At 39.9% G+C, this 25,932-nt stretch overlaps 1 protein-coding gene across 1 annotated transcript in view; it reads right to left on the bottom strand.

Annotated features, from left to right (window-relative positions):
* CRPPA (CDP-L-ribitol pyrophosphorylase A) overlaps positions 1–24,052 on the bottom strand; it is a 294,464-nt gene extending 270,412 nt beyond the window's left edge. Inside the window, exons 1-2 of the mRNA XM_072764452.1 lie at positions 23,603–24,052; positions 6,911–7,187 (exon numbers count right to left, since the gene is read on the bottom strand). Of these exons, the coding sequence (XP_072620553.1) occupies positions 6,911–7,187; positions 23,603–23,802 (477 nt within the window). The 5' untranslated portion in view covers positions 23,803–24,052. The remainder of the gene's footprint in view (positions 1–6,910; positions 7,188–23,602) is intronic.
* Positions 24,053–25,932: the final 1,880 nt, after the last annotated feature.

Consider the following 25,932-nt stretch of genomic DNA (forward strand, 5'->3'; position numbering starts at 1 on the left):
GGATGTAAATGAACTAAACACTCCAATCAAAAACTACAGAATGGATAAAACACCAGGATACATCTCTATGCTGCCTACCAGAGACTCACTTTAGACCTGAAGATACCTGCAGATTGAAAATGAGGGGATGGAGAACCATTTATCATGCAAACAGACGTCAAAATAAAGCCAGAGTAGGCATACTTTTATTAGACAAACTAGCCTTAAGCCAAAAACTATAACAAGAGATGAAGAAAGACACTATTGTAATAAAGGGCACTACCCAACAAGGAAACCTAACAATTGTAAATGTTTATGCCCCCAACATGGAAGCACCCAAGTATATAAAACAACAAGGGACACCTGGGTGGTTCAATGGTTGAGCATCTGCCTTCGGCTCAGGGCATGATCCTGGAGTTTCGGTATTGAGTCCCACACTGGGCTCCCTGCAGGGAGCCTGCTTCTCCCTCTGCCTATGTCTCTACCTTGTCTCTGTGTCTCTCATGAATAAATAAATAAAATCCTTATTAAAAAATTGATAAATCCTAGCCAGACTTATCAAAAAAGAAAGAACTGAAGTAAAAACAGAAAGAACAACCAACATCACAGAAATACATATGATTTTAACAAAAAAAAATGAAATTATATGCCAACAAATCAGATAATCTATAAGAAATAGGTAAATTCCCAGAAACATATAAACTACCAAAAATGGAAGAAATAGATAAATTCCAAGAAACATGCAAACTACCAAACTGAAACAGAAATAGAAACTTAAAAAAATAGAAAACTTGAACAGACCAATAACAAGGAAAGAAGTTGAATTAGGAATCAAAAATCTCCCAACAAACAAAAACCGATGGCCAGTTGGCTTCATAGAGGAATTCTACCAAACTTTCAAAGAAGAGTTAATACCTAGTCTTCTCAAACTGCTCCAAAAGACAGAAAATGAAGACTTCCAAACTATGAGGCCAGCATTACCCTGACTCCAAAACCAAAGACTTCTCTAAAAGAGAACTACAGGCCAATATCCGTGATGAACATGGATGCAAAAATACTCAATAAAGTACTAGCAAATCAAATCCAAGAGTACATTGTAAGAATCATTCACCATAAGTAAGTGGGACTTATTTTCAGGCTGCAATGATGGTTCGATATTCACCTATCAATAATCCACCACATTAATAAGGAAGAGTAATAATCCCATGATCCTCTCAATAAATGCAGAAAAAGATCTGATAAAGCACAACCTCCATTCATGACAAAAACACTCAACAAAGTAGGGTTAGAGGGAATATACCTCAACATCATAAAGATCATATATGAAAAACCCACAGCTAATGTCATTCTCAACAGAGAAAAACTGAGAGCTTTTCCCATATAGTCAGGAACAAGATGGGAATGTCTATTCTTACCACTGTTACTTAACATACTACTTCAAATCCTAAGCTCAGTAATTGGGTAACAAAAAGAAATAAAAGGCATCCAAATTGGCAAGAAAGAAGTCAAACCTCCACTATTTGCAGATGACAGGATACTCTATGTGGAAAACCCAAAAGATTCCATCAAAAAAACTTCAAGACTTGGGGGGATCCCTGGATGGCTCAGGGGTAGAGCACGTGCCTTTGACCCAGGGCGCGATCCTGGAGTCCCGGGATTGAGTCCCGCAATGGGCTCCCGGCATAGACTCTGCTTCTCCCTCTGCCTGTGTCTCTGCCTCCCTCTCTCTCTCTCTCTCTCTCTCTCTCTCCATCTATCATAAATAAATAAATAAATAAATAAATCTATCTATCTATCTATCTATCTTAAAAAAAAAAAACTGCAAGACCTGATAAAGCAAAATCAGCATAGTCAGAGGATACCAAAAACAAACAAACAAAAACCCACCCAACTTAGAGAAATATATTACATCTCTATACACCAATTAATGAAACAAACAAACAAAAACCCACCCAACTTAGAGAAATATATTACATCTCTATACACCAATTAATGAAGCAGCAGAAAGAAAAAAAAATCAAGGTACACACCAATCGCATTTACAATGGCACCAAAAACCATAAGATACATAGGAATAAAGTTAACCAAGAGGTAAAAGATCTATACTCTTAAAACTACAAACACTGATCAGAAAAGTCCAGATGACACAAAGAAATGGAAAATGGAAAAATACTGAATGCTCATGGGCTGAAGAACATTTACTGTTCAAATGTTCTTATTTCCCAAAGCTATCTACACATTTAATACAATTCCTATCATAATACCATCAGCATTTTTCCACAGAGATAGGAGAAACACTTCCAAAATTTGTATGGGAACCATAAAAGACCCTGAATAGCCAAAGTAATCGGGAAAAAGAAAAGCAAAACTGGAGGCATCACAATTCCAGACTTCAAGATTTCTTACAAAGCTGTAGTCATCAAGACAACATAGTACTGGGCACAAAAACAGAAACATACATCAATGGATAAAAATAGATAACCCAGAAATGGATCCACAGCTATATGGTCAACTAATCTTCAACAAAACAGGAAAGAATATCTAGTGGAAAAAAGTCTCTTCAAGAAGTGATATTGGGAAAACTAGACAGCCACCTGAAGAATGAAACAGGACCATTTTCTTACACCACACATAATAATACACTTAAAATGGATGAAAGACCTAAATGCAAGACAGGAAACCACAAAAATCCTCGAGTAGAACACAGGTAGTAACCTCTTTGACAACAGCCATAGCAACTTCCTACTAGATAGGAAGTTGTCCCTCAAGTTTCTCTTGAGGGACAAGGGAAACAAGAGCAGTAATGAACTACTGGGACATCATCAAGACAACAATCTTCTACACAGCAAAGGAACAATCAACAAAACTAAAAGTCAATCTATGGAATGGGAGAAGATATCTGCAAATGTTATCTGATTAAGGGTTAACACCCAAAATATACAAAGAACTTAAATTCAACACCCAAAATTAAATAATCCAGGTTAAGAAATGGGCAGAAGACATGAACAGAGTTTGTCCAAAGACAACATTCAGATGGTAACAGACACATGAAAAATGCTCAGTATCGCTCATCGCCAGGCAAATACCTTTCAAAACTACAATGATACCACCTCACTCCAGTCAGAATGACTAAAATTAACAATACAGGAAACAAGAGATGTTGGCAAGGATACAGGGCAAGGGGAGCCCTCTTACAGTGTTGATAGGAATGCAAACTGGTGCAGCTACTCTGAAGAAGAGTATGGAGGTTCCTCAAATGTTAAAAGAAGTACCCTATGATCCAGCATTTGCAATACTCGGTATTTGCCCAAAGAATACCAAAATACAGATTTGAAGGGACACATGCAACCTGATGTTTATGGCCACATTATCAATAATAGCCAAATTATGAAGACAGCTCAAATGTCTATTGATTGACTGATGAATGGATGAAGATGTGATATATATGTGCAATGGAATAGAACTCAATGAAGAATGAAGTCTTGCCATTTTCAATGACACGGGTGGAACTAGAGAGTAATTATAATGTCAAGCAAATTAAGTCAGAGGAAGTCCAATACCATATGATTTCACTCATATGTGCAATTAAAGAAACAAAACAGATGAACATATGGTAGGAGGGTGGGAAGGGAAGCCTCCTAACTACCAAGAAAAAGCTTAGGGTTACTGGAGAAGGGTTAAGGGATAGGAAATGGGTTAAGGGGGGGTGATAGGGATTAAGGCAGGCACTTGTAGTGATGAGCACTGGGTGTTACATGTAAATGATGAATCATTAAATTCTACACCTGAAACTAATATTACACTGTATGTTAACTGGAATTTAAATAAAAACTTGAATAAAATAAAAATAAGATCAGCCTAACAGAAAAGGCAATTAACTTTAAAGGGATACAGTTAGACTGGTAAAGAATACTATTATACTGGTCAACAGATTTCTCACAAGCCAAAATAATGCCAGTACACAACGATATATTTTCAAAGTACTGGGGAAGAAAAAATAGTTATCAACTTAGAAATTTATATCATAGAAAGTGATCATCAAGTGCTATGCAGAAATAACCCTGAAAGTCTTTACCTGCTAGCTCTATTGAAGTCCTGCCCCCTCCATGGAATTCAGAAATGAAACTTATAGAGGTAAAATATCCAGGGTCCTGATGACAGTTCTGAGCTCCTGTATGCAAATAACTCAATTGTCAACCTTAACTTGGGACATCTTACTACTTTGAGGTAACCTATCTTCAATGTGAGAATGTTTTTAAACCATGAAGTTAAAATTTCTGTTTCCTTTAACATGTATGCCCTCCAAGGGGCTTACTCAGTATCTAGCTTATCCAGGAAAGGATTTATCTGAAAGAGGCCTTTGGGTAAGGCAAATTAAGAGCTAAGTGAACAAAAAATCCATTAAGAATTTATACAACAAAAAATAAAATAAAATAATAAAATAATAATCTACACAACATAATTTAAGAGAACAAAAGAGAATTAGTTCATAAGAATTCATGGAAAATAAGTGGTTTAGTGGCTTTAAGGTTAATCTTCACTATTTTCTTGCCTATCTTTCAGACCAGTTGTCTTCAATTTAATGCCCAGAGATTAAGAAGGGGTCGTTACTTTCCACTAGTACAGGAACTTTACTAGTTCAAATTTCCACTTACATTTTTATGATTAGAATTTAGAACAGTGTGATAATGTTGGCATGAAGTAGTACCTGGATTACCTAAAGCTGTTAGGTAACTATCCTACACTTAATAATTTAGGATAACCAGGAGATTCAGTTTAAGACTATATATTGTTTAGAGCCAATCCTTCTAGAATAGCCTAATGTAGCCTTCCATTGCCTTTGAGCAATTTTACAACTTTCCCAAGTTACATGTACCTGACAGCAATGCAAAAATAATTCTTGCCTGTCAAGATGCAAATAAACTCTACAAGGTGGAGGTTTGATACCTCTCACATAGGAGAGGAAAACAAACAGTTTTGCCTGTGTGAATTCATTTCAGTATTGCTTTATTTCACTAAAATTTGTGCCTCTCTGGATTGTAACACGTGCCTGGTTCCTTCAGTATGTTAAGGATTTCACATATCTGTATGAAACTCATTTTCTGCTTTCTTGAAAACCATTCCCTATGACATTTCTACAAGACACCAGAAGCTTCAAAATAAATTGTGAAAATTCCACTTAAAACTAGCTTTTCAATGCAAAGTTGAGATTTCATTAAAATATTATGTAGGATTTAATCATGTTCCATAAAAGTTATTCTGATTAACATTAATTATAAAGACAGTCAAGGAATTCCAACTAATCTGCTGCAACAAGTCATTAATTGCTATCCACGTTACTGTTTTACTTAGTCACCTGTTAAACTAGGATATCTTGGCTTATTAACTGCAGCAGTAAGAGTCCTCTTAGTTTCAGACCTACCACCAAAAGTATCACTTGGTGCACCGTCTTAGAAATAAGATATCAAAAAAAAAAAAAAAAAAAAAAGGACCAAAAATTCCAAATGTGTAATTTCTATAGTCAGCTTGATTATCTATGTTACCTTTTGGAAAAATGTCAAAGACCTCTAATTATACTCACTGGGAACCCTAATTTTTAAATTATCTGCCCCAAATATCTAGTCCTCCCTAGGAACTTCTTCAAATTTGTCAAGTTTCACTTTAACTCCTTAAAGTTCTAAATCCTGCGCTCTTTCATTCCTCCTCATGCTACTTCTAACTGTTTACCGCTACTGCAGCTGAGAAGTCTGGACAATAGGAAGGGGTTAAAGAAGTATGGGAGCCCTCATCAAGTTTTTCGGTTAGCCAACTTACCTCTATCACAATTTTCACTCCATCAATATATCTTTTTTAAGATATATGAAAGAAAAATGTTTTGTTTGATTTGTGGAATTCTTTTACAGCTTTAAAAGCAATTGATGTTTAAGGAAGAGAAGATGGAAGGTGCAACAATTTCCTGACAAAGAGATTACAGTTACATACAGGTAACTGAAATCACATGAGATCTTTTCCAGATGGGTTTTTTTTTTAACTCACCACCCACATGGCAAAGAAGGCTTAGAGGACTCCTTCCATATCTCTACAATCCTAGGTGCTGTAATTCTTAATACCTTTTCATTTTTAAGTAGTTTGAACTCTGAGTAATTAACATCTAATATACAACCCTAAAAATAGCGCAAGTACAAGGAAAAGGGACTCAAAGAGGTTGTCCAAGTTACATATGTATCACTAATTAAAAAACCTGAGAACTAGGCCTATGCATGTCCCCCTCCACAACCTATTGCTATTATGCTATACAAAGGATGTATAGCGACTTTCACTCAGTCTCACGTTTTATCTATAAATCTATTATGTTATTTTTAGGATTTTATCCAGTAATCTAAGAACAGAACAAAGATATTCTAAAGACTACAATATGTCTTTTGTTATCCTTTGTTCTTCCGGTTAATCAGAACACAGATTTCTGCATCATCTTAAAACATATTACTTTAAAGAGTGTGAAAAGCTTACTTGGCTGTTTGCGCTGAAAAGCAAACCATCTTCAAAAAGTCAAAACACAATTTGGGTGTGATGACCCAGATTTCTGATAATTATGCACATCCCTTACTTCAGAGTTCTCTTAGGTATCTCTAGGTAAAGTGCACAATGCTTCTCTGAATGTACCCATGAGGGTACATTCAGAGCCATATTCTGAAGATATTACATTCTCCTCCAAAAAGCTCATGTTATGTTGAGGGAGTACAAATATAAACTCTAATATAGTCTCATGATACAATACTTGAGGCTTCCTAAAAAAATTTAGAGTCACGTCTTTTACTCATCATGCCCGTTGTAAACTGACATTTCACAAAGATTTCATCAACATCCAGGAAGTGAACATTTGCTATAGCATTTGTGTCTTCTATCCATTTTCAGAAGTATAGCCACTTACCCCATGTTCCTTAGCAGCTGTGACAACTTTAAGAAGAACATCTTCCTCAACAAAGGGTCTCACAGCATCATGAATTATCACAACTTCTGGCTTAGAGAGCTTAGAGTCAGGCTGGTCTTCTGCTAGGGCTTTTAGTCCGTTGAAAATTGACCTGTGGCGGGTCACTCCAGCTGCAACCAGGGAGATGCGCTGATGCTGGTACTTCTGAATGATACCCTTCATTGTTTCCATGTTCTCTCCAGTGACTGCCACAACAATGTCCTTTATCCAACATACGCTGAAAGAGAAGTGTACACTGAACATAAATTGGGCCTTACACAATTTAAGCTAGTACCAAACTGTATTAGGAAGTCCTACTTTTAACTTCTCAGGGATGTTGAAAACTAAAACTTAAAGTAAATCAGTCTTATGAATTTTATCAGGTCTTGTAAAGAGGTTGATAATCAATGAATATTTCATATCCTACATAGTAACAGATATAATGTTTTATAGTCCACAGTGAGATTACATCTAGATATTGTACAATAGATAATCTAATTCAAACTTAGTTACTCAGGGATCTATCAGGACACTGAGAAAAAATAATGCAGTAATAGGCCTTTAAATGGATTTCTTCTGGGCAGCCCTGCCTGGTGGCTCAGCGGTTTAGCACCACCTTCAGCCCAGGGCGTGATCCTGGAGTCCCGGGATCAAGTCCCACATCAGGCTCCCTGCATGGAGCCTGCTTCTCCCTCTGCCTGTCTCTGTCCCAATCTCTCTCTTTCTGTGTACCTCTCATGAATAAATAAATAAAATCTTTTAAAAAAATTGATTTCTTCAAAATAATTTGTTCAATAGAGTACAAACAATTCGAAGCAGTTTTGAATACCAAAAGTTCTCTCTCAAGAAATCCAATGAATTGCTAAAAAAAAAAAAAAAAAAAAAAAAAAAAAACCACACCCACCTGGGTCACTTATCTAACATAAACTGTGCCTACATTGAAGTGAAACATAGCTTCAATAGGTCAATGAATATTGTATAAATTTATAAGTAAGGCTCAAAATATAACGATAAACCTTACAAAATTAAAGAATTAACCTACTGAGTCATACATAGTATTGAGCAATTTTTCTGTTGTAAAACGTTTTCCTAAAGACTTACTGAGCTATTGCTTTGCACAGTTCACACCAGAGTGGCAACTGCATTAAATCTTGGTAGACTTCTCTTGAACACCAGTGCTAACAGAGCTTAATGTCATTAAACTCTAAGTTCCACAGCCAACAGGCCCAAACCAGGCAAACTGCCTCTAACCCATGCTATCAACTATAAATAAAGGTCACTTTAAAATTTAAAGGAACTCAAAAAAAAAATTTTTTTAGAACTCTTAGCCCATGAGATACTCCATGCTTATGTTAGATAGTTCAAGTCTTATGCACATTTTTACAGACATGGAAAAGTCTGAAAATTACTTAGTGAAATTTACTTTGTTAATATGAACATTCAGTTGATTTACTCAATTGTTAATCACCAATCTTCTGTTATTGAACCAACCCTTTCCATGATCCAAAACCCCATTCTCCCTGTGGCTACAACAACAGTACACAGATGAACACTAAGAGTTACTTTATAAGCACATGGTCTTTTCATTTTAAGTCTATTCCTTTACTAAGTGTTTATTGCATATTGAATAAATGATCATCATTTAGTACACAATGAAAATAAGTATTGCCTTTGCAGAGCTTCCAGATCAAAGAACACCGAGGAACAAGTTCAAGCTGTAATCAAGTGCTATGAAGAAATCCAGGCTCCAGGATTGCAAACAAGTTGATTATTTGACCGGCAAAGGGAAGGCCAAGATGATACTCCTTAAGGACACAAAATTTGCTATAGGATCCAGATGATGAGTGGCAGGGGGGGAAAGGGCAAAGGAGTATGAAGGGCCGATGTAAGCCAAGGCCATCGCAAGGTCCTGAGGGCCAGAGGACAAGTGGAGAAGAGCCTATGTAGTGGCCGGAGGTCCAGGCAAGAGCCAAACTGGGCTAAAAAAAGCTTTGCACAGAAACATTTACACCAAAAAATAATAATAAAAAAGAAATGCTCACCTACTCAAATGTTCTAGGCATTGTTTTAGGAGACTGAGGCCCCTAAAAAAGGGACCACTTCCTAATTCCCCAAACCTGTAAAGGTCTAACCCCACATGCAGAAGGAACTTTAGAGAAATGATTAAGAATCTTGAGCTAGAAGAATCATTCTGGACTCTCTGGGTAGGTCTAAGACAATTACAGGAGTCCTTACAAATGAACAAAAGGCAGAAGAGTCAAAGCAGGAGAGGAGTTAACAGAAGCAGTGGTCAATGTGATACAGGAGCTCAAGTCCAGGAATCCAAGTGAACTTCAGAAACTAGAAAATGGCAAGTAAACATACTGTCTCTAGAGCTTCCATAATGAATGTAGCATTGCCAACACCTTTTTATTTTAGCCCAGTGAAACCTATTTCAAACTTCTGACTTCCAGAAGTTTAAGGTAATAAATTCATGTTGCTTTAAGCTACTCGGTTGATAGACTTTTTTTTTTTTTAATAGCATTAGTAAACTAACTTCGAAACATGAATTCTACTCTTGTTGCAAGGTGGAAAAGTGATTTAGTAGAGAGAAAGGATGCAGATAGACCAGATAGGAGGAAGCTGCTGCTGCTGCATTCTGGACAATACAGTCATTGTAGCCTGGCTACCAAATGGAGCTTGTAGGTGGCATTTAAGAGATAAATCAGAGGTAATAACCTAGTAAGATGGGGGAAAAAATCAATTATGACAGAATATAAAATAGCTCTAACATCGATTAAGCATTTACAATGGGTTAAGCCTTAGTCATGCTCTAAACTCCTATAATCCCCCTGCGCCACTGTCTCTTAAGTGCTAAACAATTAAGATGTGATATATACATCATACTTAGTTTTCCTACACTACCATCTTAGACCACAATGCCCTCCAAGTAGTTTTACCATTCTTCATCAAAAGAAGACATTCCATCTTCTTGAAGATAGGTTCCATGATAGCAGGGACAATGTCTGTTTTGCCCACTGCTTTTCATCTTGTACCTAATCAACACCAATTTGCTGAGTAAACAACCTTGGTCAGTCTTCTCTACCTCTAACAGTGTAATAACATCTGACAACACAGCCTTGTCTCAAGGGTTATGAAAACACAAGAAGCTCTTCGTTAACCTGTTTAGCTATAAAAACTCAGTTATGAGGAGAACCTTCCCTATACAATGTGGTTTGGAGTCATTTGACTCCTTACCTTCATTTCTAGAACTTTAGGCTGCTGGAGGACTGGTATTACTTCTGGTTTGTTAGACACTAGGGGTAGTTTTAAATATGAATAAGCTAAGATAATGCAGTAATATTCACAGAATACCTGAGGAAAAGATATGCATTATTATATGCAGGCAATAAAAAGCATTAGGGAATAAGACTCAATATGGGATGCTCTTGGTTTTATATCCCATCCATCCCCCATTCCTTTCATCGCAAAGGTAATTGATCACAGCATACTTAGTTAGCAATGTAGAGTTTACACTCAAAGCCTCCCTGCAAGCAACAAGTGACAGTTTGTGTCCCCTAAATGCCAAGCTTCCCAAGGTTCTGTCTTCACTGACACAGCTGTGACCAAGGCACTCATCTCCTCCATTATTTATTGCATCATCCTCTTAGCTGGTCTCCTTCTCATCGTATTCCAGCACAATCCATTCTCACCACTTCTGAAGGATTTTTCTCACATGCAAACCTAAGGTCAGCCCGTGCTAGTTCTTGAGCTGGGCACTTCGAGACCTGACGAAGCCCACTTGTCCCTAGACCACTTAAGTTCTTCCACGCCACTCTCACTCTACTGAGGGCATCTTCCCACACACCGAGGTCTTCACTTCTGCTACTCTGCTTCCCAACCCACCTATCCTGGGTAGGGGGGAAAATAGGAGACAGTCCTCCTTGCTCAGTTGTTGGTTCAGATACAGCTTACCCTGTGAAACTTTACTAGATATTCTAGGGGCAGCATCCCCATTCTGCACTTGCAGAGTTCTCTTATTGCTACAGACTTATCATCATACTACATGGTCCTCCTTTTCTATCACCCTCACTAAGCTGCCAACTCATAGAAGGCTACATCTATACCTCAGAGCTTGGCACATTCTAAACCAAGTAGTATTAGCATTATTAACAGCAAAGAAGATTGATGGTTTGCTAGGTGACACATATTGAATGCTGGCCTGCAAGATCTCCCATCAGATTGTATGACATCACTATTATCAGCGCTTTATAGGTGACATGGAAGCAATGAACTGCCCATGAGATCACACTTAGAAAATGAAAGGATGTGAGTGGACCCAAGTCTGATTTTTGAACACATAGTTACCCTCTGCAAATGTACTAACAGTCTCTGAGAAGGATGTGGTAAAATCTAGAAGCAAGAGGAGCGTGTCCATATCCACTGTATCTCCAGGACTTCATTTATCTTACTAGTGATGAACCATATAATACTGCTGCATTTGTGGTCAAAATGTCAAGCCTCCTGTAATTTTTTATAATTCAAGCAAAAATAAACATCTAATATTTTCCAGGCAGTATGCTAGACATTTGTGATATAATAATGAACCAAAACTGGCATAATTCCTGACCTCACAGACCATATGCTAATATCTTAAATGAATACATGAATTGAGAAGACTTAAATAATTAGACAGGGATAAATTATTAGTTTAAGTGTTTAAGCCTTTTCTCCAGTCATGGATTCATTTAATATATTTGACATAATGGCCTGTGATTCATTTGAGTGTGAAAAAATTTTTTTTAAGATTTTATTTATTTATTCATGAAAGACACAGAGGGAGGCAGAGGGAGAAGCAGACTCCATGCTGGGAGCCTAATGTGGGACTCGATCCCAGGACCACAGAATCCTACCCTGAGCTGAAGGCAGATGCTCAATCACTGAGCCACCCAGGCATCCCGAGTGTGAAGAATTATTAACAGTGATCAAATATACTTCAGTTTGTTGATATTACATGATACCAAAGTTTTGGATTTCTTTTTTTTGAGAAACTTTAAGTACATGCTCAACTAAATCAGTAGAGAGGACTCTTCTATAGTCAAGAGCTTTTTTTTTTAATTTTTATTTATTTATGATAGTCACACAGAATGAAAGAGAGAGAGAAAGAAAGGCAGAGACACAGGCAGAGGGAGAAGCAGGCTCCATGCACCGGGAGCCTGACGTGGGACTCGATCCCGGGTCTCCAGGATCGCGCCCTGGGCCAAAGGCAGGCGCTAAACCTCTGCGCCACCCAGGGATCCCCCTATAGTCAAGAGCTTAACCAGTACCTTAATCTATTCTTCTCTTTTCAGAGCGTATTTTACCAGAAAAAAATAGCTTAAAAGTAACTTTTCAAGACCTCATGTTGCTATTTTTCCTTAACAAATACTTTCAATTAAATATTAATATTGAATAATTAAGAGGGAAAAAGATAAAACACTGCTAGACTAGTTATTCAAATATCTGCACAGTGAGTCAATGAATTAATGAACTCCCAAAGATAAATCCCAATTTTACTAGAATGCCTTCAAAGAGCTATAAAATAAATTCTAAACAAAGCCAGTCAAAATAGATACAATTAGGGCAGCCCCCATGGTGCAGTGGTTTAGCACCGCCAGTGGGAGATCCAGGATCGAGTCCCACGTCCGGCTCCCTGCTTCTCCCTTTGCCTGTGTCTCTGCCTCTGCTCTCTCTCTCTCTCTCTCTCTCTATGAATAAATAAATAAGTAAAAAATCTTTTTTAAAAATTCTGTTAAAAATAGGTATAATTATATATACCCATGGTCTTTGACTATTTTCAAAAGTTATAGAAGACTCCAAAGAACAAAGTGTCTTAAACTTGTTTCTTTCTCACACTGTAGATCAAGGCCTATTAGCATGTCAATTTAGTGATTTTTAGATTAACATTTCTGGGTAAATGAAATAGAAATTAATTTAACAGTAAAGTTAGAATCCATAACAAGTAGCAAGGATAGGTCTTCTTGAAATTCTTTCAAAAATGTCCACGTGTGCATATAAGTACATGTTTAATGGAGTCCTCATGCTAAACATTTTTAAACAAGTCACAATGAAAAATTTTAGAATACATGGATTTAGACCACTCTTATGAGAGAACATTGTTACACTATTTTGTTCAGCAACCAAGAGTATTCCCAGCACTTACAAGCCTTTTTAAGTACTGTTTATATTTTAAAGGATTTATTCACATTCTTTTCTAGTTATAGAATTAAGAGCCTTTTACAGTATTAAAGTTTAATGATGTAAAATCATGGGACTGAGAAAAACCTTAACTACCTCACGCAGTGCCTACTTAACAAATATTTGCTGAATAAATGAATCTGGTTGACCTCCTTAGCTGAAGGCAAGAGGCACTAAACTCCTGTAGCCACATTTTATCAAGATCTCCTATATCCTTCCCACCACATTCCATAGGCAATTACAAGGCTACCCTCAAGCTCTATTACACATATAGACAATGAGGAAAAATTTCTCATATCTTCCCCCCACGATGTAAAAAACCACTTAGAGTATTCTGCTTGAGCAGCTTAATATGAAAACAGAAGATTTAAACAAATGCTTTTTAAACAGAAAATCAGGTCCTATTACCCTCTCTAAAGGGCTCTTACTAGGCTGCGGAAGTTTGGCTCCAAGGGTCAATGGCAGCTGTGGCGATTGCCATGATAATCTTCATGGAGATTAGGCCTATGGGTTGTACTGTGGCCAGAATTAATAAATTTACATCCCTCCATACTCATTCTGGTATTTTAGCAGCAAAGTATTAAATTGATGTGCAAGGGCTGGCTCCCAATTGCCCTCACAAGGTCAGGTCTCCATATCATGACCGATAAGGGATTCCCAGTTGTGAAATCCAACCTACCAGTCCTAATCTCTTCTTGAAGGAGCCTGATGGGGTTCTTCCTGCTGGGAATTTAACACAAATATCTAATCATCTGACTTACACAAAACACAGTCCTATTTTTAATGAATATAAGCCAATTGCCTGCTTCCCTTGACTCAGATTTGACCCTTAGTGAAGCATTAAGCTAATTTTTTAACCTCAAATTCATGTATTTGAACACTCATTCAACTATAAACATTGTAAGTGCCTCTTTCTGAATCCTTCATCCAATTAGTCACTAAAACCTATCAATTCCTGTCAAAGCTTCCTGCCTTCACTATTCCATTCCAATTTTCAGCTCAATTCCAGCAATCAATATTGCTCATTTACATTAACATTTATGTATTTATTTCTATCCTATCTTGTTTAAATAGTATTTGCAGAGGTTTTTAGAAAGAGTAGCAGAGCAAGTACACAAGAAAGCAAAAATTAGAGACAATCCAGTAAGTCAGAAAATCTAATAAAGCCATGAGTTCATACACTTAAATGTATACACTGATCAGCAGGGAAAATGGTGGAGTAGGAGGACCCTAAGCTCACCTCACCCACGAGCAGAACTAGATAACCACCCAATCAGTGTGAAAAACCCATGAAATGACTAGAAGACTGGCAGAACAAACCCCACAACTAAAAGTAGGGAAGAGGCCACAGTGAAGGAAGAAGGGTCAAAAGGCAGTCTGAGAGCAAAAGGGACCCTGTGACCTGCGGTGGGGAGGGAGCTGGTGGCACCGAGAAAGGCAGAAAACAGATGTTCATACCAGCAGCTCATGTATCAGGAGAACCACTCTCTTTACTGTTTGCCTCTCAATATGAGAGGAGCCAAATTTCTTGAGTTCTTAAAACCAGTGGGACTTCAAGCCTGGAATTTTTTCAATCCTCAGGGTCCCCTCTGGGAGAGCCCAGAAGACTTTAGCCAGGAAGTCCCAGCCCTTAAAAAGACAGCAGGACCAACAACCCATGCAGATGCACTATAGAACCAGCAGTTTGAAAAATACTGGGGGTAAACTAAGGCAGGGCGGTTTGCTCACTTCCAAGCACAGCCTAGAGAGACAGGGATCACGAGGATACACCTGCAAGAACAAAGAAGTCAGCATGTACCATTCCCTTCCCTTACCCCATAGCATCAACAATGGCACCTGTGAGAACTGGCCAAAGCAGACACTCCTACATTGCTTGCAGGAAGCCCCACCGCATCATGCCACTCCCACACCACTCAGTGGATCCAGCCCTTCCCAGTTACTCTTACTTCACTACCACTATGGCAGCCCCTCCCCCAGAACACCAGTGCAAAGCCCGCCACACCACAACTCTCAACTTGCGCTTTTGCAGAACTGCAGTTCCCTCCGTGGCAGGGGCATTTCTCAATTCTCAAGCAGACCACTGCCTACCTTGCTGCCCACAACAGACAGAGACAGTACATAAAAAGAACGATGTGACAACAATGGAACTGAAGGAAAAAGAGGCTAAGACTCAACAGCAGAGCACACCCAACACACATAGGAGACAATCCCTGAAGCATCAGGACCTGGGTAACAGGAGACACTGCATGGAAGGGCACTCTAAGACCTCGTAATAAGGCTACTGTAGTACAGAGAAACATTTCCCAAATTAAGAACAGGACCTAACCCCAACAAGAGACCACACCAAAACAGACTGAAGTAATAGAACTGATAGAAAATTTAAAGTATGATGGTAAAGATAATCACTGGCCTTGAGAAAGTAGTGGAAGACATCAGTGAGACTCTTAGAGATTAAAAAAAAAATCTGATCAAGAACAAAGAGAAATTAAAAATACACTTGGACTAAATAGATTAGATGAAACAGAGAAACTACTGAACAACCTGGAAGAGTAATGGGGCATAAATATCCAATCTGAGCAAAGTAGAAGAGAATCATGCAAATTGAGAATAGTCTTAGGGAACTCAGTAACACCAAGCATAACACCTGCATTATAGGGATCTCAGAAGAAAGAGATAAGGGGGTAGAAAATTTAAAGAACTAATAGCTGAAAACTTACTTTCTGAAAAACATCCAGATCCAAGAGGCACAGAGATCCTTGTCCAACCAAAAAAATTCAACACAAGGAGATACACACCAAGACATACAGAAATTAAAATGGCAAAAAGTAGTCAAAAGAAAAAAAATTTAAAGCAGCTAAGGAAGAAAGTTACGGGGATCCCTGGGTGGCTCAGCAGTTTAGCGCCTGCCTATGGCTCAGGGCTCAATCCTGGAGTTCTGGGATCGAGTCCCCCGTCGGGCTCCCGGCATGGAGCCTGCTTCTCCCTCCTCCTGTGTCTCTGTCTATCATAAATAAATAAATAAATAAATAAATGAATGAATGAATGAATGAATGAATGAATGAATGAATAAATAAATAAATAAATAAATAAATAAATAAATAAATAAATCTACCTACCTACCTACCTACCTACCTCCCGGCATGGACCCTGCTTCTCCCTCCTCCTGTGTCTCTGTCTCTCTCTCTATATATATATCATAAATAAATAAATAAATAAATAAATAAATAAATAAATAAATAAATCTACCTACCTACCTACCTTTTAAAAAAAAAGGAAGAAGAAGAAGAAAGTTACACTTAAGGAAAATCCCTTAAGGCTATCAGGAGATTTTTCAGCACAAACTTCACAGGCCAGAAGAAAGTAGCAAGATATATTCAGTGGGAAGGGAAAAATCTGCAACCAACAATCGTCTATCTAAGAAGGCTATCATTCATAATAAAAGAGTTTAGACAAAAACTAAAGCAGTTCGTGACAACTAAACCAGCCCTACAGGAAGGAATAAAAGGGACTCCAGGTAGAAAGGAAGACTGAAAGTTAAAAAAAAAAAAAAAAAGCAATAAAAATAATTTACTACAGTAAGTCAGTCGAGGGAGTCATAAATGGATGTAAGATATGGCACTATATATCTACAACATGGGAGAAAAGGAGTAAAAAATGGAGTTACACTTAAGTGACCAACCACTTCATTTAGACTGCTATATGCAGATGTTATACGCAAACCTACTGGTAAGTACAATTCAAAAAGAGGCAAGATGCAAGCAAAGAATAAAAGAGAAAGGGAACCAAGTATATCACCAATGACAGCCAACAAACCATGAAAGATAGCAAGAAAAATATCAAAATCTATAGTAACAACCACAAAACAAATAACAAAATGGTAATAAATATGCATCTACCAGTATTTACCTTAAATGTGAATGGACTAAAGAAAAAAAAAAATCCATCCAAATTGGTAAGGAAGTAGTAAAACTATTTGCAGATGACACATTACATACAAAAAAACACTCAAGATTCCACCAAAAATCTATTAGAACTGAAAAATGAATTTGGTAAAGTCAAAGGACACAAAAATCAATGTACAGAAATAGGTTGTATTCCTATACACTAATAATGAAACAGCAGAAAATCAAACAGTCCCATCTACAACTGCACCAAAAACAAGAAAATATCTAGGAATAAACAAAGAGGTCAAAGACCTATGCTCTGAAAAAACACTGATTAAACAAATTCAAGATAACACAAAAAAAATGGGAATCCGACATTCCTGTGTTCATAGATTGGCAGAACAAATATTGTTAAAATGTCTCTATTACCCAAAGCCATCTACATATTTAATGCAATTTCTATCAAAATACCAACAGCATTTTTCACAGACCTAGAACAAACAATCTCAAATTTGTATGGAGCCAAAAAAGACCCCAAAGAGCCAATGCAATCTTGAAAAACAAAACTGGAGGTATCACAACTCCAGACTTCAAGTTATGTTACAAAGTGGTAGTAATTAAAAGAGTATGAGAGTACTTGGCTGGCTCAATTGGTAGAGTATGTGACTCTCATTCTTGGGGTTTTAAGTTTGAGCCCCCTGTTGGGTATAGAAATTACTTTAGGGATCCCTGGGTGGCGCAGCGGTTTGGCGCCTGCCTTTGGCCCAGGGCGCGATCCTGGAGACCCGGGATCGAATCCCACATCGGGCTCCCGGTGCATGGAGCCTGCTTCTCCCTCTGCCTGTGTCTCTGCCTCTCTATCTCTCTGTGACTATCATAAATAAATAAAAATTAAAAAAAAATTAAAAAAAAGAAATTACTTTAAAAAAATATTTTAAAAGATAAAACAGTATGGTAGAAGCATAAAAATGCACATCAATAAAATAGAACAAAAAAATAATAAACCCACAATTACATGGTCAATTAATCTTTGACAAAGGAGGAATGAATATACAAGGAGCAAAAGACAGTCTCTTCAACCAATGATGTTGGGAAAACTAGACAGCCACATGCTGAAGAATGACACTGAACCACTTCCTTTCACCATACTCCAAAATAAACCCAAAACAGATTAAAGACTTCAATGTGAGACCTGAAACCATAAAAATCCTTGAAGGAAGTATAGGCAGTCATCCCTTGGATATTGGCCATAGCAACATTTTCCTATTTATGTCTCCTGAGAGAGTACATCAAAATAAAAAGTTTCCACACAATGAAACAAACAATTGACAAAACTAAGTCAAAGGGCACCTGAGTAGCTCCATCAGTTAACCATCTGACTCTTGATTTTGGCTCAAGTTATGATCTCAGGGTCCTGGGATCATGCCTAAGTCAGGCTCTGTTCTGGATGTGGAGCCTGCTTAATATTCTCTCTCCCCCACCTCTCTTCTTCCTAAATAAATAGATATCAACCTACAGAATGGGAGAAGATATCTGCAAAAGACTTATCTGATAAAGAATTAGTGTCCAAAATATATAAAGAGCTTAAAAAACTCAACACCCAAAACATAATCCAATTTAAAAATACAGTATGATTTCACTCATAATTTAAGAAACAAAACAAGCAAAAGGAAAAAGAGACACAAACGAAAAAACAGACTCTTAATTATAGAGAACTGATGGTTACCTGAGGGGAAGTAGGTGGGGGAATGGGTAAAATAGGTGATGGATATTAAAGCGTACACTTATCATAATGGGAAAAGAAAGATTTAAAAATAAAATATATACAGAAATATAGATTACTTTATACACCTGAAACTAATGTCAATTATGACTCCATTAAAAAAAAAAACAGTCTAAACCAAACAAAACCACCACACACACAGTCTCACACCATAGAGTCTAAGTTGCTAAAACTGGATTTCCATTGATTTTCCAAGTGGCAAGAAAGCCACCCAATTCAGCCACAGAAATCAGAGTTCCCTTAGGACAAACATATACAATCAACAAAAACGATTTCTAATTCATCTGATGTTAACACACTTAGGTTGACCAACACACCTTATAACCAACTAAAAGAGACTTAAATCTCAATTAGAAGGCCAACATGTTAATACACAACAAGATACATTACTATCAAAAATCTGGAATGCTTTTTATTAGTGAGACAGCCCATTTCCTCCCTATAGAAGATTTATAGGAGCTGTCAGTGTATGGTAAGATTTTGATGTGCACTGAACTGTATCAAGGAACGGGTCATCTGGGGCAGTGTCCTCTACTTCAGAGAATGAAAACCTTCACAAACCACAGAGGGGGCTGTGTCAGACATTGTTCAAACTTATTAGCAGAGGGACTCCCACTCCCAGCCCACCGCCACCATGAATCTGAAGAAGCATGGCCCTATCTGCCTCGCTAGCTTGCTTTTCTTGCAGTTGTCATTTCAGTTATTCAGGTGTGCCAGGTTAAGTAACCACTCTTAGCAACACTTTTTTTTCCTTAGTTATTTGAAACCAGAAATAAGATTCCTGGCAGGAATTTTTACTTCCTGCGTAAGACCTGGGAATACATTTTTTAGATCGTAAAATAATCGATCAATTTTGAGTATATTTTATAATTTAACTGTCAGGGCTTTATGCGTTGACCACCACCGTCACCTAAGTTTTCTTAAAGCAGTAATTCTTTTAGAAACTCTGGTTATAAACCAATAGTTACTTACATAAGGAATTAGGACCCTTGACCTCAGTTCCTTATTAGTATAATAGGGGCAAAAAAAAAGTTCTCTTCAAGTTATCATCTGTGGTTCAATCATTTAAATTTCAATTCCCTCAACAAGGCCAAAAGGAAACTTCCAAATCCTAGAAACATTTTTAAGTCAACTTCTTAAAGGCCCTTATTCCTTGATCCCTTTAGTTATACTGATTTGCATAGATCTTAACATACCAGCTGCAATGGTTAATAGAAATACATGCACATACAACGAATAGATTTCAATCTCCATTTGTCCAGATAGAACCATAGCCAATTTCTGAGCTGTGAGGGTTCAGAGATTCTTCTCAATCTCATTTCTTCAATAATTAAGAAATTTCAGGGGCACACAAGTAGCACTCGACAAAACAAAAAAGTATTTTTCCAATTTCATCAGAAATAAAAATCTGACGTCCCAGCCAATTCACAAGATATACTCTCTGAAAGTCCATCCAACTTTTCAGTGATTGAAGAACCGGTGCTTTAATACACCATGTTGTTGAAGTATAAAAAAAAAAAAAAAAAAAAAAACAACTGAGTTTGCCTTAAAAGCTAAGGATCTCACTGAAGACTTGCTCCTAATTTCCTCTACAGCCATGGAATGAATACCACCATCAGCCATTGGCTGTGCTGAGTCAGAGAATAAGCTTCCAGGGTTCTGATAGCAATCTAGGAGTTTAAGTACTTCTTTGGAAGGTTTCAATCAGGTTTTTTGTTTGTTTGTTTGTTTTTCTTTTCTTTTCAGCCGTCTACCCCACCTTCAGAAGTATCTTGTACCTCTAATTCCTGAACCTTTCCAAGATCCTGGGACTTCAACCAACATGCTTCTTCACAGCTGTTCTCAGTTTCTTAGGACTGTTTAGTCTGATTGATTACGACTATGCTGTTCCTCCAACATTTTGTCGTCGATCTTTTATCTACTCGAGCACCTCTCACGTTCCTTTTTCCTTGTGTGGCTATACGTTTTCTAGTCTCTTTGGGTGGGCAAATCCAAGAGTGGAAATAATGCCATCGAAACACATGTTTAACTAAAACCAAGACTAGCAAATGTCTTTACATTTCCCTATCCCAATTTAAGAATTGTGGACCCAGCTTCAGAGGCGAAATCTCTCGGACACCATAGTTTTATGTCAGCTCGAAATTCCACAAGGAAGATGAAACCTTAAGTATCATTTTTCAATACTACCTTCCTTAATCAAGGTTAAGAAATAAAGATTACTCACAGCAACGTGTTAGTGAGACGGCCAAAGCTTGAGAAAGGAAACTCCTAACTTATGAAGGACAAAGGAGCTTTGAAATCAGTTCTACACAATCCATACTTCCCCTTCTCAGGAGGCAAGGAGAGCTGACAGTCCTAAAATAACCCAGATGAGTGACAGTGGGGACAACCAATTATATATTTTCTGATTATATCTTTTCTGATTTGAGTTGTGCTTCCCCTTAGTGAATGATAAGCCTGCACAATTTTGCCGAATAGTAAAAGGTAAAATTTTATTTTTTTTTAAAAGGTAAAATTTTAACAAGACATTTTATGCTTCCATTCCCTTTCCTTGTTTGAACTTGAATAATTAGGGAAGATCAAATAACCTAGGCTTTTTTGCACCATGCTCTAGGAAGTCTATTAGTGGTCAAGAGGATGTCCTTCCTTTACCAAATGGCTCAGAAGCACCCATACTTAAACCCCAGTAACTCAAGGTTTCCAAGGTTTTCCTGAAATACATACCAACTGTAAGCATTCCTTAAGTTCTTCAGGCATTGGAACGGTGACAAAAATGAGCCCCGAAGTATTTCAAAACGGAGGTTTAAGTAGTTACAATTAGAATTGTATCACTGCTGTTAATAGAAGACACGTGTTCTTCATTTTCCATAAACAAGGCCTTTCCAGAACATTTTTACTTTAAAAGATTTTTCCAGTAACCACCTATCTGGGGCTCCCTCAGAAGATTCAAACGGACTAATAACGCTAATTTCCTCCATAGGAAAGAAAAATATAAAAAGAGAGTATATTCCCCGACACCTGGTAATTAAGCAGTTACAGTCTGCTGGCCAAAATCCATTGCGTCCCTTTAATGCTACCTACATAATTAGCTTTATTGCCACAAGGTCTAGGATTCAATAATCTAGTTACATGATGCAAACCCAGAGCAAAAGTAGACTACAGAATAGGAGAAGCACCTGGAACTGTTTCACTGTTTGGGTTTCAGATGGAACCACTGGCCTGATGACTTGAATCAAGGGTGATTAGGACTCTGTGCTTCCCTATTCCAAATGCCCACACTCAGGAAGATAACCATAGCCCGATGTGGGCCCTTGGGTTTCTGGGGTGCGTGCCAGCATGGTGGAATGGGGAAAAGATTTTTCTAGATCATAAGCTGCCCTCTTTTCGATTGGTAGCAACTCATTAGCTTAGTCTTCATCACGGTCACCTGCAAAGGATAGGCTGTAGGATGATGATAGGGTGATGATAGGATGATGATAGGCTGATGATGATGGAGATTAGGATAGGATAGGATAGGATATAGGATAGGATAGAATATAGGATAGGATATAGGATATAGGATATAGGATATAGGATATAGGATATAGGATATAGGATATAGGATATAGGATATAGGATAGGATAGGATAGGATAGGATAGGATAGGATAGGATAGGATAGGATAGGATAGGTGTTCCTGGGTGGCTCAGCGGTTTAGCGCCTGCCTTTGGCCCAGGGCGCGATGCTGGAGTCCCGGGATCGAGTCCCACGCCGGATTCCGGCATGGGGCCTGCTTCTCCCTCTGCCTGTGTCTCTGCCTCTCTGTATGTCTATCATAAATGAATAAAATCTTAAAAAAAAAAAAAGAGAGAGATACAAAAAGCTCACTTCAAGGTTTAGCTTCAGGAGGTTTCAACACCTTTGCTACTGCCCCACCTCTACGCTGCCCCATTCCTGGGCGCCAGAGTAAGATAAGCGACATACACCCCCTCCCCGTTTTCGCCTCACTAACAGGATGGCCGGTTCTGCCGTCCGACACTCCTCCTCCATTTCCCCTACAAGTCAGTGCATCTCGTGTACAGGACCAAGCACAGATCGGCTTTCGCTTCAGAATCTCACACCCGGAACTCCAGGAGCCACCGCTGAAAGGCTCGAATTACGTTCTCCCCGCCCCCCCGGCCCACCCTGAGCTCTTCGTCCTCCACGGAGGGTTCGTGTTCATGAGTGAGTGGATCAAAGTGAACCGAGGCTCGCGAAGCTCGTGCACGCAGCGTGCAAAGGGCCGGAGCGGCCGCCGGCAGGGGGACTCCAGAAAGGGCTTGTCCTTAGGCCACGCTCGGGCCGCCGCGCAAACCGAAGCCCAGCCCGAGCTCTCCGGGGTCGGGCTGCAGCGGCGGGCTCCTCCCCGCTCTCCTCCCCTCCCCCCTCTCCTCCCCTCCCCCTCCCCCTCCGCGGGCCGGGCGCAGCGGGGGCTCCGGGGGCTCGCGCGCGGGGCTGCCGGGGGAGCCGACCTCCCGCCGGGACGCAGCCCAAGCCCGGAGGGCCTGTGCGGGCGGAGGCGCCAGCGCGAGCGCGGCTCCGGGGCAGGTGTCGCGGGCCGGGCGGGGGCCGGAGCCGGGGGCCGGAGCGGGGGGCCGGGGCGGGGGCCGGGCGGGGGGCCGGGGCGGGGGCCGGGCGGGGGCCGGAGCGGGGGGCCGGGCGGGGGCCGGGCGGGGGCCGGAGCGGGGGGCCGGGCGGGGGCCGGGGCGGGGGGCCGGGCGGGGGGCCGGGGCGCGCCCGGCGCCGCGTTACCTCTCCAGGGCCTGCAGGGTGTAGCTGATGAGCGGCCTCTCCAGGACGGGGCAGAACTGCTTCGGGGTGGGGGCGCCCATCCTCTCCCCGCTGCCCCCCGCCGGCAGCACGGCGGCCACGGCCACGGGAGCGGGAGCGGGGGCGGGAGCGGGGGCGGGGGCGGGAGCGGGGCCCCGAGCGGCGGCGGGCCCGGGCTCCATGGCGGCGCGCGGCGGGGCAGGCCCGGCTCCCTGCGGCGGGCCGCGGCGGAGGAGGGCGGACGGCGGCCGGGCCGCGGCGGGTCCGCGGGGGGCGCTCGAGCAGCCGCGCCCCCTCCGGCGGCGTCCGCGGCCTCCGCACCGAGCCCGGCGCCCCCGGCGGGCCTGAGTTCCCGGCCTGCGCGCTTCGCCCCGCTGCGCGGAGGCCGGGGCGGCCGGGACCCCCGCCACCCCCGCGCCCCTTAGACCTCTGGATTCAGGTTACGGATGAGACCGAGACGGGCAGGTGTCCTGAAGAACCCCGGGCGCGGGCGTCGCCGGGTGGCGCAGCGGCTTAGCGCCTGCCTTCGGCCCGGGGCGCGATCCTGGAGACCCGGGATCGAGTCCCACGTCGGGCTCCCTGCATGGAGTCTCCCTCTCCCTCTCCCTCTCTCTCTCTCATGTTTATCATGAATAAATAAAATCTTACCAAAAAAAAAAATCCTGATATGTAAACCAGACTGCCAGGATCTCAAATGTTTCTGCAAAGTGTAACTACCTGACGCCTAGGATGGGATTGGGGTTTAATGGCCTGGCCTGAGTTTTGGAATGAGTTTATCTTTTTTTTAAGATTCATGAGACAGACAGGCGAAGGGAGAAACAGGCTCCACGCAAGGAGCCCGAGACAGGGCTCGATCCCTGGTCCCCAGGATCAAGCCCTGGGCAGAAGGCGGGCGCTGAACCGCTGAGCCACCCAGGGATCCCCTGGAATGTGTTTAAAGATCCCAGCTACTGGGATCTCTAATGAGCCGGCGCGTTTGGGACACGCAGAGCCAAAGCGAAAATGCAATAATTGCTAAACAAGCGACACACATAGGCCCATTTAATCTCCGGGAGAACCCAACTATTACTGGGGTTTTGTTTGTTTTGGGTTTGTTTTGTTTTGTTTGTTTTTTGTTTTTACAGAGAAAGAGAAAAGGTTGTGATGTTTAAGTAACTTGTGTAAAATTGCACACCTAATGGCAGAGCTGCCTTAAGGCCCTTGCACAGAAGTACAACCAGCGTTGAGGAATTCAACTGGAGCATATATGCCCTTTATTTAGTCCTTGCTGGCAGTGTTTAGCGGGCAAATGTCCTGAAGTATTTAGAATGTCAGAGCCTATTGTATTAGGTCACTGGAATGTAAACCCCATGAGAGTAAGGTCCTTAATTTTGGTTTGGGTTTTGTGCCCAGTGCCTGGAATATAAAAGAAGTGTAGTAATTATGTATTGAATGAACTACTGATTGAATAACTTAATGATAATTAAAGTATAGAGTATTAAATATTTGCTGATTTAAAAAATAAAATATTTGCTGATTTAATCTTTACCCATAAGTTAATGTAAGATTGATTAAAAAAAAAAAAGGCAATCTTTTAAACACTGAAACTATTACCAGGTCATAATATTCCAACCCAGTATTTTTACCCACTTTTCCCAATTGAGGTTAAAGCATACAAAATTGGAATAGAATTTTTCTCCTATCCTTTGTTGATCAGGGACTGAGCATGCTTTTAATACATTCAATACACTCCTATTTTCAATACACATGTTTCAATATGGAAGTACTTTCAAAACAAAAGTAACAAAAAAGTACTTTTATTATAATTAACATTAGGTCCATTATAACTAGTTTGAAAAATAAGCATCCTAATATATTTGACTTGATAGCACCATTGCCACACCTGTGTCTAATTAATACCTGTTGACTAACTGAATGGATAAATGAATAAAAGAATCTGTACACAGGCAGAAAGGCAAATCAATAAGTGTTTCTGTTAATATTGATGGTAACTTCCCTTTTTAGTCTAATAGTGGAGTTAAAACTATTTTTCATTTTCTTAACCTCAGCAAAAAAAGCATAGTAATAAGAGTCACATTAATTGCTATGTATTACAAATAATTAAATCTCACCAAATTCTTTAAGAATCTTGTTTTACCAATTTAGTTTTGTTTTAGAGCAAATATATTAATTTCGCTGTTTACTATGAATCTTAGATCTTTTATATTGTATGTGAACAATACTTAACAGACTGTTCATTTGTCTATCAGTATGAGAAGCAACATTTTTTCTGTATCTTTTTACATAGATATAAATAATTAGTTCCTTGTGCA

Source organism: Vulpes vulpes, chromosome 7 (genome assembly GCF_048418805.1).
Source record: "Vulpes vulpes isolate BD-2025 chromosome 7, VulVul3, whole genome shotgun sequence".
In the NCBI taxonomy this organism is placed as follows: Eukaryota; Metazoa; Chordata; class Mammalia; order Carnivora; family Canidae; genus Vulpes; species Vulpes vulpes.